The sequence below is a fragment of the Sphaerodactylus townsendi genome, linkage group LG13 (genome assembly GCF_021028975.2).
Source record: "Sphaerodactylus townsendi isolate TG3544 linkage group LG13, MPM_Stown_v2.3, whole genome shotgun sequence".
Lineage (NCBI taxonomy): Eukaryota > Metazoa > Chordata > Lepidosauria > Squamata > Sphaerodactylidae > Sphaerodactylus > Sphaerodactylus townsendi.
The window spans coordinates 53232532-53245195 of record NC_059437.1 but is presented as its reverse complement, the minus strand read 5'-3'; the positions used below and the strand labels follow the sequence as shown (position 1 = coordinate 53245195).

The window sequence follows — 12664 nt, the reverse complement described above, 5'->3', positions numbered from 1 at the left end:
TAAAGGCTTGCTTAAAGATTAAAGGCTCATGGACCTGATAAATCTTCTCGAGGTTCTGTCCTGGGCTGGTGAGCCTACTGGAAGATCACAGGCTGAGGCAGCCCCCTCCCCCCCATGCTGATCTGGGCTGGTGTGCCTGCTGGGAGCTCACCAACCAAGGCGGACTGGCCCAACCAAATCACATCTATGTCCTATCCAGCCCTTACAACAAAAGAGTTTGATGTCCCTGAAGCACACCAAAGCATTCAAGTGTCTTGCAACATACCTGGGCTGCATAGGTGATAGCTTCCAGTTGCAATGCTGACAGCCAGCCACTATCAATACTCTCTTCAGGGATTGAAGATTTATACCAAACTTCAGGAGGGGTAACACTAGAGAGTGAGCTGGTTTCTACCACTGGATCTGGATGGCGTAGACCAATTTTTACTGTTTGGGGGAGAAAAGAGGATTAGTGCCATCAATATTCCACACAATGTCCTATCACAAGCTGTTTCACAGACATAGAAAACTTGTAATGTCTCCCAGAGCAAGTTTTTGCTCACAAGAGGACTATAATTAGACAGTTCCAGCTGCCTACTTGAGCATCCAATTTAATTTCCATCAGTTATGAAAAGCAATTAAAAGAACAACAACACTACAAACACACACGCTTCACTTCAGCAGAAACATAACAGCAACCAAGCCAGTAAGCGTATCATGGAGTTAAAACATTCCAAAAATCATCCCATTTTAGTATCAATGTTCGAACTGACAGAAGCATATCGAGACCCACTCTCGACCTCTATTTACCAGGAACACACCTGGATAATTTTTGTTCTACAAATGTCATCATTTATGGATGGGATCCACTGGAATGCATCCACATATACAAAAATAACAGCTATGGAGAACGGCTTTCTTCCCTTCCCTCATATCCCAAAATGACCCCCACCCCCAATGCTGCCCTTAAAAGGATATAGAACCCTATAAGCACAGCATTTTGGGAAACACCAGCAGAGGTGAGGGGGAATATTGTTGAAGGCTTTCACGGCCGGAATCACTGGGGTGCTGTGTGGTTTCCGGGCTGTATGGCCATGTTCTAGCAGCATTCTCTCCTGACGTTTCGCCTGCATCTTTGGCTGGCATCTTCAGAGGATTTCCTACCATCAGATCTTCTGAAGATGCCAGCCACAGATGCAGGCGAAATGTCAGGAGAGAATGCTGCTAGAACACGGCCATACAGCCCGGAAACCACACAGCACCCCTGAGGGGGAATAGTTCTGTTTGTAGAAACACTCTTGTGGACCCAAGTTCAATTACCTGTGCAATAAGTAAAGAATAATTTCCCCACAGGAAAAAAAAACACCTACATTTTATTGGCATGTATTCTGCATAAGTCTCTGCATGGCCCATTTCTTCCTCATCCTCCTCTTCAGGTTCATCTTCTTCTTTTGTTACTGGCACTTTCTGCAGCAAATAGAAGTGCTTTACTTTCTTAACTTTTACTTTACTTTAAACTTCTATCCTGCCCTATCCCATCAAGCTGGGCTCAGGGCGGCGAACAACAATATCATCATACAATATAACAGTAGAAACAATAACATTCTAGTCTAATAATCAACCCCTTAAGTAAAATAAAAACATTAATAACAAATATCTACCATTAGACCAACAACACTAGCATCATAGGATTTCCCTGTGGTTTTGAATAAAGAGGATACCCCCACAGGGGACCCTCTCCTAAGACTCTGTATCCCATGAATCATTAAGACTGTTTTCTAACATGGCAGGCTGGGAGATGGGGAGGGGAAAAGACCTGGGGGGGGGGGGGATAGGGAAGGAAGCGGAGGGATGGGAAAAGAGCAGAGGAGTATTTATGGAATTGTGCACACTGAATCAAACATTCAGATGAATCAAGCACACAGTGCACGGACCTATCATGCTACATGCCAGTCATTAAGTACTCCATTTTGGGTGAGCCAGGATTACCACAAAAGAACACCCTGCTAACATTCTCTACCACTATACAGTGCCGAAGAAGCCTTGCATCAAGGAACTGAACGACTACAGACCAGTTGCTCTAACATCTGTAGTTATGAAAACTTTTGAAAGGCTAGTGATGTACCATTTGAAAACCATCACGGATCCACTGTTGGACCCCTTGCAATTTGCATACCGAGCAAATAGATTCTATTGTGATGATGCTGTTAATATGGCTTTGCACTATATCCTACAGCATCTTGAATCGCCAAAGACCTATGCAAGGGTGCAGTCTTTGTTGACTTTTAGTTCAGCATTCAATACTATCAGACCGGACATTCTTCTAACTAAAACAAATCAGCTAGCAGTACCTGGAGCATATTTGTGTCGCGGATCACAAGCTGCCTGACAGATAGGAAACAGAAGGTGAAGCGAGGAAAAGTTACATCAGACACCCAATGAGCATAGGGGCCCCCCTGGGCATGTGTAATTTCACCACTTCACTTCTCTCTGTATACCAATGACCGGTATCCTCAAATGATCCATCTGTTAAAATACTGAAATTTGCAGATGATACAACAGTCATTGGTCTCATTCGAGACAACGATGAACCAAGATACAGATCGGGAGGTTGAACAATCCAGCCTCGTGGTGCCACTGGAACAATCTAGAACTGAACACACTTAAAACCAGAGAAATGGTGGTAGATTTCAGGAGAAACCCTCCCATCCCACCTCCCTCTCACAATACTAGACAACACACAGTATCAACAGTAGAGACCTTTAAATTTCTAGGCTCTATCATATCTCATGACCTAAAATACACCTAATATCAAAAATGTCACTGCAAAAAAGCACAACAAAGAATGTTCTTTCTGCGCCAACCTCAGGAAGCTCAAACTGCCCAAGGAGCGCCGGATACAGTTCCCATGAGGAATCATTGAGTCTGTCATCCGTAACTCCTCTATAACTGTGTGGTTTGGTTCTGCAACCCAACAAGATCGACACAGACTTGTGAGAATAATCAGAACTGCAGAAAACACAATTGTTGCTAACCTGCCTTCCATTGAAGACCTGTATACTGCAATGGTCAAAAAAAGGGCTGTGAAAATATTTACTGACCCTCCCTCAGATCCTGGACATAAACTGTTTCAACTCTTACCCTCTAAACGCCGCTACAGAGCACTGCACACCAAGACAACTAGACATAAGAATAATAGTTTTTCCCCACGCTATCACTCTGTTAAACAAATAATTCCCTCGATAATGTCAAACTATTTATTATATATTTATTATATAATTACTGCACTACTTTTTTCATCATTCCTATTACCCATCTCCTCCCAATTATGACTGTATGACTATAGCCTGTGCTGACATTTCATTTTATTTTATGATTTTACATTTTATGTTTTTATTACTATTGATTGTTTCCTGATTGCTTACTAGACCTATATGACAATCATTAAGTGCTGTACCTTATGATTCTTGACAAATGTATTTTCTTTTATGTACACTGAGAGCATATGCACCGGAGACAAATTCCTTGTGTGTCCAATCACACTTGGCCAATAAAGATTCTATTCTATTCTATTCTATTCTACATAGGCCACAATCACTGACTTAAAGTAGGCATCTTCGGTCCAAACAGCACTAACAGGCTCAGAAATGGTCTTGCCTAGTTACTACAGTTAAACATTAAGCACTTATAAAAACACCACAGTTTGAACCACAATGACAAACACCCGAAATGACCTCAGTTTGTATTCTGGAATCCAATGCGCACAGACCATTTCACCCCTAACTTGATTTCTGTTATGCAGCAGCTGGAAGATGCACCTACCATTGTAGGAGAAAAGCTCCTCATTTTTACATCGTTGATCCATATTCTTGCTACTTCTTTAGTTGGCGCCTCCTTTTTCACAGCTCCGTTGCTGAGGTCAGCTACAGGAAGAATTCCAGGTTCATGTCACTTGCCAAACAACATTTTCCCCTCCTCTAGCCCAGGAATGCTCATTGCTCTTACGTAAATATGCCAGAGCTGTCAGGAAGTTCCATCATGGCCACATTAAACAAGCTGCAGGCCTGTACACCAAGGTTGGCTATTTCAAAAAGCTACCCTTCACCAGAGTTCACCTTATAGTTCACCTTAAATTCATCATACGCGGGTTAAGGACAGGAAGCCACAAGCCCAGTTTTAGCAGCGGAAGACAGCTTACCTGGCTTGGTGGCGTTTACCACCTTTGGAGACACTACAATTATTTCTGTAAAAAAGTCAACATTTGGGGGGGTCTCAATTGTTTTAACAGTCCTCAGATGAATGCAAAATATACTATCCGACCCCTCCCCCACCCCCACAATGACAAGACTGAACATTAGTTATGGGCCTGCTACCTAAATGTGTATGGATTGTTTTGCAAGGCTCAAAGGGATCAAATAAATTGCTCATACAACCATCAAATCCATGCTTCTTGGGCTACACATGGAATACCAGCCATGGACTGGGCCACAAAACTAAAATGCTGCACACAGCCTGAAAACACCAGGTCTGCCAGGACCGATGAAACTAAAATGATGGCTAATAAGCATTTACAACCCTCACAGAAACCGAACAGCAAAAATGCCCTAGACAATTTGTTTGAGAAAACACTTATAATATGAATTTCATGACAGCAGATGGCTATACATTTTCATCACATATGGTAATCCCCCTCCCAATTCTACGAGTGTCTGCAACCCACCAAACTGGTGTTTGTACGCCATTCAGAAGGAAGGGGTTGTACCCAATGGTGGGATTCTATTAATTTAGCTAATGGTGTGTCCCCCTCCCCCGGCTGCCCACTTACGTGGCTACTGTGGAGGAACATGGCTGGCGGGGGGGATGGGAGAGGGAACGCAGCGGCTGTGGCTTGGCCTGGAAGGGTGAGCAAGGGGCCTTTCCGAGCAATGCGGCAGGCCGCTCTGGAGCTCAGAAAGGTCCCTCGCTATCCCTTCCCTTGGGGTGGTGGGATACAGCCGGTTAGCTACCGGTTTGGCTGAATCTGTGCAAACCGGCTGAATCCCACCACTGGTTGTACCCCATAAGCATCAACGGATACCTTCTTTATTCAGATGCTGTTCTGTAAAAGCCTCCCATCTCACCCTAAGAAACAGAACAGCCCACCGCTACCAGAGATTCTCAAGGGACTTACTTGCGGCTGTTGCAACTGGCTGAGCAATGTTAGGAGGTGGCTTCAGCTTCATCAGTTCATTAAGACTATTATTTTTCAGCAGGTCTTTCAGCTGGATCTGGTCCTTGGAAGCTGCAGAGGTCAAAGCATTGCGTACTGCTGGCGCTGCGACTGAGGGGCGGGTAGTGGTGCTGGTCTGTATAATTTTTGCTACAGTGATCGTCTGCCTGTTAGTTGTAACGGGTGTGGTTTTCGACATCACTATAGTTGTCCCCAAAGTTGGGAGCTGATTTATCTGATTCAATACAAAAGTTGTGGTAGATGGCGGTTGCTGTAACAACAGAAAACATGGTGTTTGTTATCAAAAGAATAGCACATACAGTACATGTTTTTAGTGTACAACGATTACCTTGAACAATTGGGGATTTATGATTACAGTATTTCCAAATTTAGCTTTGGTAACATTTACAAAGCCAGATGAACTACTTGGAAACTTTCTCTCAAAACTTCCTCATTCAAGCTGTTAATTTTTGATCAAGATGTCCCTAAGTAGGGTGGGGTTTTTTGGAGTGGGAAAGGAGAACTCTGCTACGAAAAAGTTACCTCTTGGAAAGAAGAATGTGACTGTACAAAATGCAGAGATAATGCACCTGACAACCCTGCACAATTGCAAGCAAGGAGTCATTTGCTTTTGAAGGGACCTGATACCCCCTGAGTATGTGGCTTTGAAAGCTGCATATACTTCCTATGAGAAACTTCAAAATACATCCTTCTGTTCTACATAATCCTTGCATTTTTATTTAAACCTACAATTTTCAAGTACCTGATGAATGTTATGGGCACTTGAGATGAGCAAAGGAGTGCTGTGGCCCCTTAAAAAACCACTTACAAGTCAACCTGCTTACCCTGATGTTCAATACAGTTGAAGAAGGGGTCTGTGGTTCTGCTTTAACAGCAACTGCTGCTTCAGTCTCCAAACCCAGTTCTAATGCATTAAGTGGTACTGACTAAACAAAGGAAGGGATTATCATAGTTACACGGGTATATATAGCTTGGAAAGAAGACTGTGTTAATACAGCATGCTTGCTTTTTAACATTAGACGTATCCCAGCAAAGATGCTTCGTAAGTGTAATTTCTACCCAGAGAATACACCAAAAAAAATATCCTATCCAGGGAGACTCATGCTTCGACATGCCTCAAGCCAGGCAAATAAAAAACATGACAACTCTGACTAGATGCAAAATATGGATGGCAGCAGGTGGATGTGTGCAATCTATTGGCAGACATACCTATTGCAATCTATGTAATTAGCCAAAATCAATGACCATCAAGTTACCAATTTTATATCAAATTCTTTGACTTTGGAGTTGCGGTTAATAGTACTGATGGCAACATAGCAAAGAATTACATTTTATAAGAGAAAACTGCCAGAAATGTAATACCAAATAAATTACTCTTGCTCTAAGATTAAGTGAAATACACAAGCAGGGGGAAAAGTGTGTTTCCTATAGCCTGCCACACCACCTGATCTTTTTGCCCTGAAACTGGATGCAAGAATGAAATGTAGTAAGATGTAGCGTTTGTGAACAAATCACAATAGGCCCTGACTCTATACTAACCATGTAGCTTTGATGAACAAGACAATGCCCAATGGCAATATATGTTAGCAGTGAGTTATTAAAATACCCAACTTCCCCTTTCCTCACGGATCGGCCAACAATTTCAGCAGCACATTTCAAGAAACAAAAATAAAGGCTGCCCAATGTTATAGCAGAAAAGAAAGAATTGTGATTTTTCAACCTGCTGAGCAGCTGGAGTCGCAAGACCCACGTCCGTAGAATCGATGTCAAACAGATCATTTGGACTGATTCCACTCTCACTCAAAGCAGCAAGCAACAAATCCTGTCCCGGCTCCACCATTTCTGAAATAAAGGATGTTATAGGCATGTTAGTAAGCTGTAACAACTTATACTACTTAAAAAAACCTTAAGAAGTCAACATTTCTCTCAACTGCCTTTTCATAAATGAGTTTGCATGAAGTTTTGATACCTACAAGATACTGTGGCAACTACTTTTCTCTTAAAACTGGGAACATGTAAACATTATGCATGTAGTACTCGCTGCAATGAACACGCTGGATGAAAGTTTCTGAACTTCCTGTTAGGTAAACACTGTCAGCCTGTCACCCTTCTATCCAAGTGCCTGCTCTGAAGAACCACCACTATGTCACTGGGATGTACAACAACAACAACAACATGTGTTTAAGACCAAGGTGTGAGAAACTCCAGGGAAATTGGCAGGATTTTGACATGCTACCATGCACTCAGAGGTGGGATTTAGATTTTTTAAAAGTCAGTCCACAGAAAGGATCACTGCACGTCCCCTTTCAGTAGTCACTTCATCTGGCAGTACACTTCGTACACTCTATTAACGTAGTGCACTCTATGGTATAGTCAGCTCCTTGTACCTACTAACCTCCTCAACAGAGGAGACATAGGCAGGATTGTGCCATATAGCACGGCTAATGGATGCTCCCACTCTTATCCAACAGGGCTATGCACTCCTACACTTTGTGCCACTTGTAGCACCCATAAAAGGCTTGATTCTACACAAGCCTCCAGTCAATATGGTAAAATGGCTACAGGCTGCTTAAGATTCACTCCCATACCTTACTATTTCTTTAAAAGGTATAGGTAATTCCTTGTCCAAGCACCAGATCATTACTGACCTATGGGGCTTTGTCGCAGCATGTTTTACTAGGCAGACTTTGTTTATGGATTGGTTTGACACTGCCTTCCCCAGTTGTCTACACTTCACCCCCAGCAAGCGGAGTACTCATTTTACCAACTTCAAAAGGATGGAAGGCTGGGTCAACCTTGAACAGGCTATATCCAAAACCGACTTCCATCAGGATTGAACTCAGAGATTCTGACTGCAGTACTCTGCAGCTTACCACATTCTGCACCATGGGGCTGGCTCCTTACTACCTCTTAGTGATAGAAAAGTAATGGGATTGGGTCTGCTATTATCACAAACCCCCTGAACATGTAAAATATCAGCTATACAGGATGCATCATTGGTTCTCTTATCTTGCTGATGTCATTGCTAGAAAGACTAGAGAACCAATGCTACATTCTAGACAACTGACCACAATTAGGCTGACCACAATGAAAGCTACCTGAACGACGCCAGAAACCAGTTGCTCTCGATTACTACAATAACTGTATCTGAACAGCCCTTTCACTGTTAGTAGCCATGTAATGTTTGTTAAATAGAACTCCCAAGCTAAATAATAAATGGTACATGTCCTATCTTGAAATACATTCCTCAGCGCTAAAGAAACAATCCTATCCACAAGGTGGCCATGCTAGTTGCAGCAGAACAGCGGGGGTCCAGTAGCACCTCAGAGACCAGCAAGATTTACAGAGTGTAAGCTTTGAGAGTCATTTGATGAAGGGAGCCGTTGAATCTCAAAAGGTTTTAACTCAAAAATCCTGTTGGTCTTCAAGGTGCTAGTGAGCTCGAATCTAGTAACCCTTTTTAAGGCTGAGTCACCAAAAGGCAACCCTGAAACATCTAATTTCAAAGAAACTTAGCAGGGTTTCATGGAGTTGTGAGCCCAGAGCCCAGGGTAAGAGTCCAAAAGCTCTGCTATCTTTCAGTATTTTCAAGACAAGCACATTCCAGCTCAAACTCAAGTTCAGGATACTGTAACCCATCCATAGATCAGTCAAAGAAAGATCCTCAGATGTACAGAGATGTTACTCATCTACAGAGATTAGGAGGTTACAATGGAGCAAAGAATTTTACAGTAGCTGTATTTGGCAGCTGTTAACGTTACAGATCCAGCAACCTGCAGTTCAATTGGTTTAATGTAACACAATACACACCTTTTGATTAATAAAAACTAAGACTGATAGTGGAACTTAAGCACTAAGGTTGTTGCATGCAATTCACCATCAATCTAGTATTCATTTTTCTCATAGGAAGGCAAGAAGCAGAAAGTTACAGGACAGTGTATCTATTCAGCCAAGATCAATTTGATCAAAATTTGCACTGTAATGTTTACAGTGCAGCAAAACACAGTTCAAGGATAAAGAACACACGTGGGTAAACCAGTTCAACGTATACTTAACACTTTAAGTTGAACAGGTAAAAAGCACTTACCTACATTCAGGTAGATTTTAATTGTGGGAAAGGGTTGAATATGAATATTAAATCTCACAAAATAAAAGGTAACAACAGTTCTGGGGACAGAAAGCTACACCTGCAAACAACCATCAGCAATTCCACCAGCAATCTGTTTACAAACAGCACACTGATTAAGCTTACAGGGATATAATATACCTTGAGTCTTTCAAAAATGCATCCATCCCAATCAATCCTGATAACTTCAAAACATTTTAACTCACAGGAGTAGTAAGTTTCTAGAAGAATAATCAAATCTTTGCCTTCCATACAAACACATGTGCAAGACAAAAAACTTCCGGGTTGAGCTAGGAACAACTACATAATTGTCTCAGGCATCTTTGCTTGCTCCTGACAAAAAAAAATACCCTTAAATCAGAATATAGGAGACTAATAAAGCACATAAGAACTAACAGATTATACAGAGCTTCTGGTTTCAGGGTTTTTTTAATCAGATACTTTATATTTCTCAGGGTAAGAAGCAAATTTGGTTGCCAAAGAGATAAGGGGAAAAAACGACTGGAAACATTAGGGAACAAAAGGTATTTCTGCTTCATCAGCCAGGAGAAACAAACTGAAGGTTTCTCAACCTCCTCCCATTACATTTTAGGGTCTGAGGTTATCTTCAGTGTTCACCCACTCAACAAGACAGCCACAAAGCTCTCAGCATCCTTTGACAAAAAAACTCTGCTAGCTCAAGCTTGCAAAGCATTTCACCATTTCACGTGCAGAAGGAACACATAATGGCCAGCTCACTGACGGAGCTCCATTCACAAGCATGCTCCTGCCAGTGGCAAACTGCAGGGAAGTTTCCTCTGTTCCTCCGTTGCTGAGGCACCCTGGCCGCAGCACACGCCTCGCCAGACCACAAACCGAGCTAGGTGGCAGAAGCACGCTTTCGCTTGCACACCACGGCTGCAATCCCATGTCACGATGACTCGGGAGACCCACAGATACTCCTGCATAAACAAACTTAGAGCCTGGCTCGGCCAGGGAGTGGATTGTTGCCAAGAGCCAAGCACGGAAAGACCTCTCCCCACTGAGACTGAGATTCAGGCTGTTCGGGGAAAGATATAAAGGTGTTTTTTTTAAGGCACCATATAGGCTAACACCACAACATCATCAAGCAGAAGCAGGTCAGTTAGGCACGCTGTCACTGTCTACCCCTCCTCGTGGCGCAGGATACGGGACGTTGAATAGGCATAACCCGGTCGGATGAACACAAGTCTGTGTATACAAAGAACACCCCCCTCTCGATCTTGTGTAGGGCATAATTTTGTGGCACGGAGGAGGTGAAATATATAGGAGGGGAATCCTTGCGCTGGTAGGAAATAGGGAAGGGGGGGGGAAGAGAACTGAGGCAACCTATCCTCCCCTCCCCCCCCCCCCGGTGTCTGTGGGGGCAGAAACGAAACCCCACAGTTGGGGGCAGGAGAGCAATCCCCGTCACCTTCCCACACAATGACGACCCACAGGACGGGGGCGGGGGGGTTGCCTGATGGGAAAGACTGGAGGGGGGAGAGATAAAGAAACCGAAAGCCCTCCTTCGCCTCTGCTCCTGCGGGGTGGCCCAAAGGGCGAGACGGCCCCCACGGGGAAGGCTCCAGGGTCAATTCGGGGGGGGGGAGGAGGAGGGGGACGGGACGACTGACCCCCCCCCGCCCCCAAACGAGGCGACCTGAGGCGGTCGGGGGGGGGGGGCGAACGCGGCGCTTCCATGCCTGCCAGGGGGTGGGGAAGAGGGGGCGGTGGAAGAGACCTCTGGGAGGAAGTCGCCCGAACGCCCCGGCGCTTCTCCGCCCGCCAACCGAGTCTGAGGCGACTCTGCCTGGGCGCGGGGTTGCTTCTCCTTCTCCCCTCCCCCCCCCCCCGCCCCAGCCGGTCCTTCGCGAGGCGGTTTCCTTTCGAGGGGGCAGCGGCTGACTCACTGGGGCCTCCTCTCGGGCGCTCGCGACGACGCCCGCCTCACTCGGTCTCCTCTGCCGCCGCTCCGTCCGCCGCTTTCTAACTCGCCGCCGCCATCTTTGCTCTCCGTCCCTCCCTCCCCTCTTGAGGGGGAGGGGAGCGGGCGGCGGGCGACGCTCCAACGCCACGTGACCTCGGAGCCTCCTGCCGCCGCCCCCGCCCTCCTGTTGCCGGGCGGCGCGCGCACACTCCTGCGACGTTCGCCACGTGACCGTTCGACGACACACGCGCGCCGCGCTCCTTTTTTCTTTCTGCACCTTGAAGACACGAGGGCGCTCGCCAGCTCCCGCACATGCGCGTTCTTCCTCTTCGGCCTCCGTTCTTCGAGGCCGCCCGCCATAGGCTGCGGGATGTCACGTGTCCAAACTCTCCGGCGGATCGTCCCTCGTCTCGCTGATCACGTGGCTCACCGCTTTTTTCCCCCTTTCGTGGCCTTTCTTACCTATGAGAAATCCAAACGGAGGCCGGAAGCAAGAACAAGATGTGGAGGAGCAACCCGTCCGCCGAGCGTTAGCGGCTGATGTAGCCCCATAACTGCCTTCTCAGACGCAGGCATAGGCCCGATTTTCCGTTGGGAGGGGCAAGGAGAGGAGGTCGAGGAGACGACCGTTGGGAGTCACGTGACCCACCCATGTAAAATGGCAGTGTTGACGTCTTAACGCGAGGAGGTCGCTTGTACGTCCAACCTCGTGACAAATTGCCGACCGGTGCATGATGGGAGAGAGGTGCCTGACGGAGGGAGCCATATTAGAGAGGGCGAATCGGTTGTCACGTGGGAAGCACCTGCAGCCGCCAAACGAAGCTGTTGTCCTGGTCAGCGAACCGGTGCTAGCGCGCATGCGTAGTACTGTAAATGAAGACCCGCATTTTGCCATTGATCTGACTAACCCTGCTTAGCTTCTGCGATCTGATGAGATCAGGCTAGCCTGGGGCAATCCAGCTCAGGGATCAAAGCCAATCGAGCCAATAAGGATCACAGTCACGTGGGATCCAGATATACATAACTACCATTTTATGCAGAATGCTAGGTCTCTGACAACAACTTCCAGCCAAAAAAAGAGGCCATGGCTTGACCCGACGCCAAAACAACTGTACCTGTTGAACGGCTGTCAAAATCACTCCATACACCGTTCTCTGCCATGCAAATAAAGTGACAGGCGGATCTGGATGACCTTTTCCTTAGCTGGCATTGCTTTCGTTTGCCAGGACCACGTGTGCTTTTGTATGATATAAACTTTTTTTTTATATCGATTTGTTAATTTCTTGTTTGCAGGTAGTTTTTAAAGTCGTGGAGTATTGTAAAATGCAACACACACACACCCCGCAGAGGTGCTTCGTCCCCTAATCTCAGTTCCCTGCTTGCGGGAATCAGACTTAACTGC

General features: G+C 45.5%; 1 protein-coding gene across 4 annotated transcripts in view; it reads right to left on the bottom strand.

Annotated features, from left to right (window-relative positions):
- The window catches only part of SBNO1 (strawberry notch homolog 1), a 36956-nt gene extending 25273 nt beyond the window's left edge, over window positions 1-11683 (bottom strand). Inside the window, exons 1-8 of one of the 4 annotated variants that reach the window (XM_048514338.1) lie at window positions 11246-11683; window positions 6930-7051; window positions 6034-6135; window positions 5150-5459; window positions 4178-4222; window positions 3802-3902; window positions 1350-1446; window positions 266-426 (exon numbers count right to left, since the gene is read on the bottom strand). In XM_048514338.1, the coding sequence (XP_048370295.1) occupies window positions 266-426; window positions 1350-1446; window positions 3802-3902; window positions 4178-4222; window positions 5150-5459; window positions 6034-6135; window positions 6930-7049 (936 nt within the window). In that variant the 5' untranslated portion in view covers window positions 7050-7051; window positions 11246-11683. The remainder of the gene's footprint in view (window positions 1-265; window positions 427-1349; window positions 1447-3801; window positions 3903-4177; window positions 4223-5149; window positions 5460-6033; window positions 6136-6929; window positions 7052-11245) is intronic. The other 3 variants (XM_048514340.1, XM_048514339.1, XM_048514341.1) reach the window with 3 other exon arrangements.
- Window positions 11684-12664: the final 981 nt, after the last annotated feature.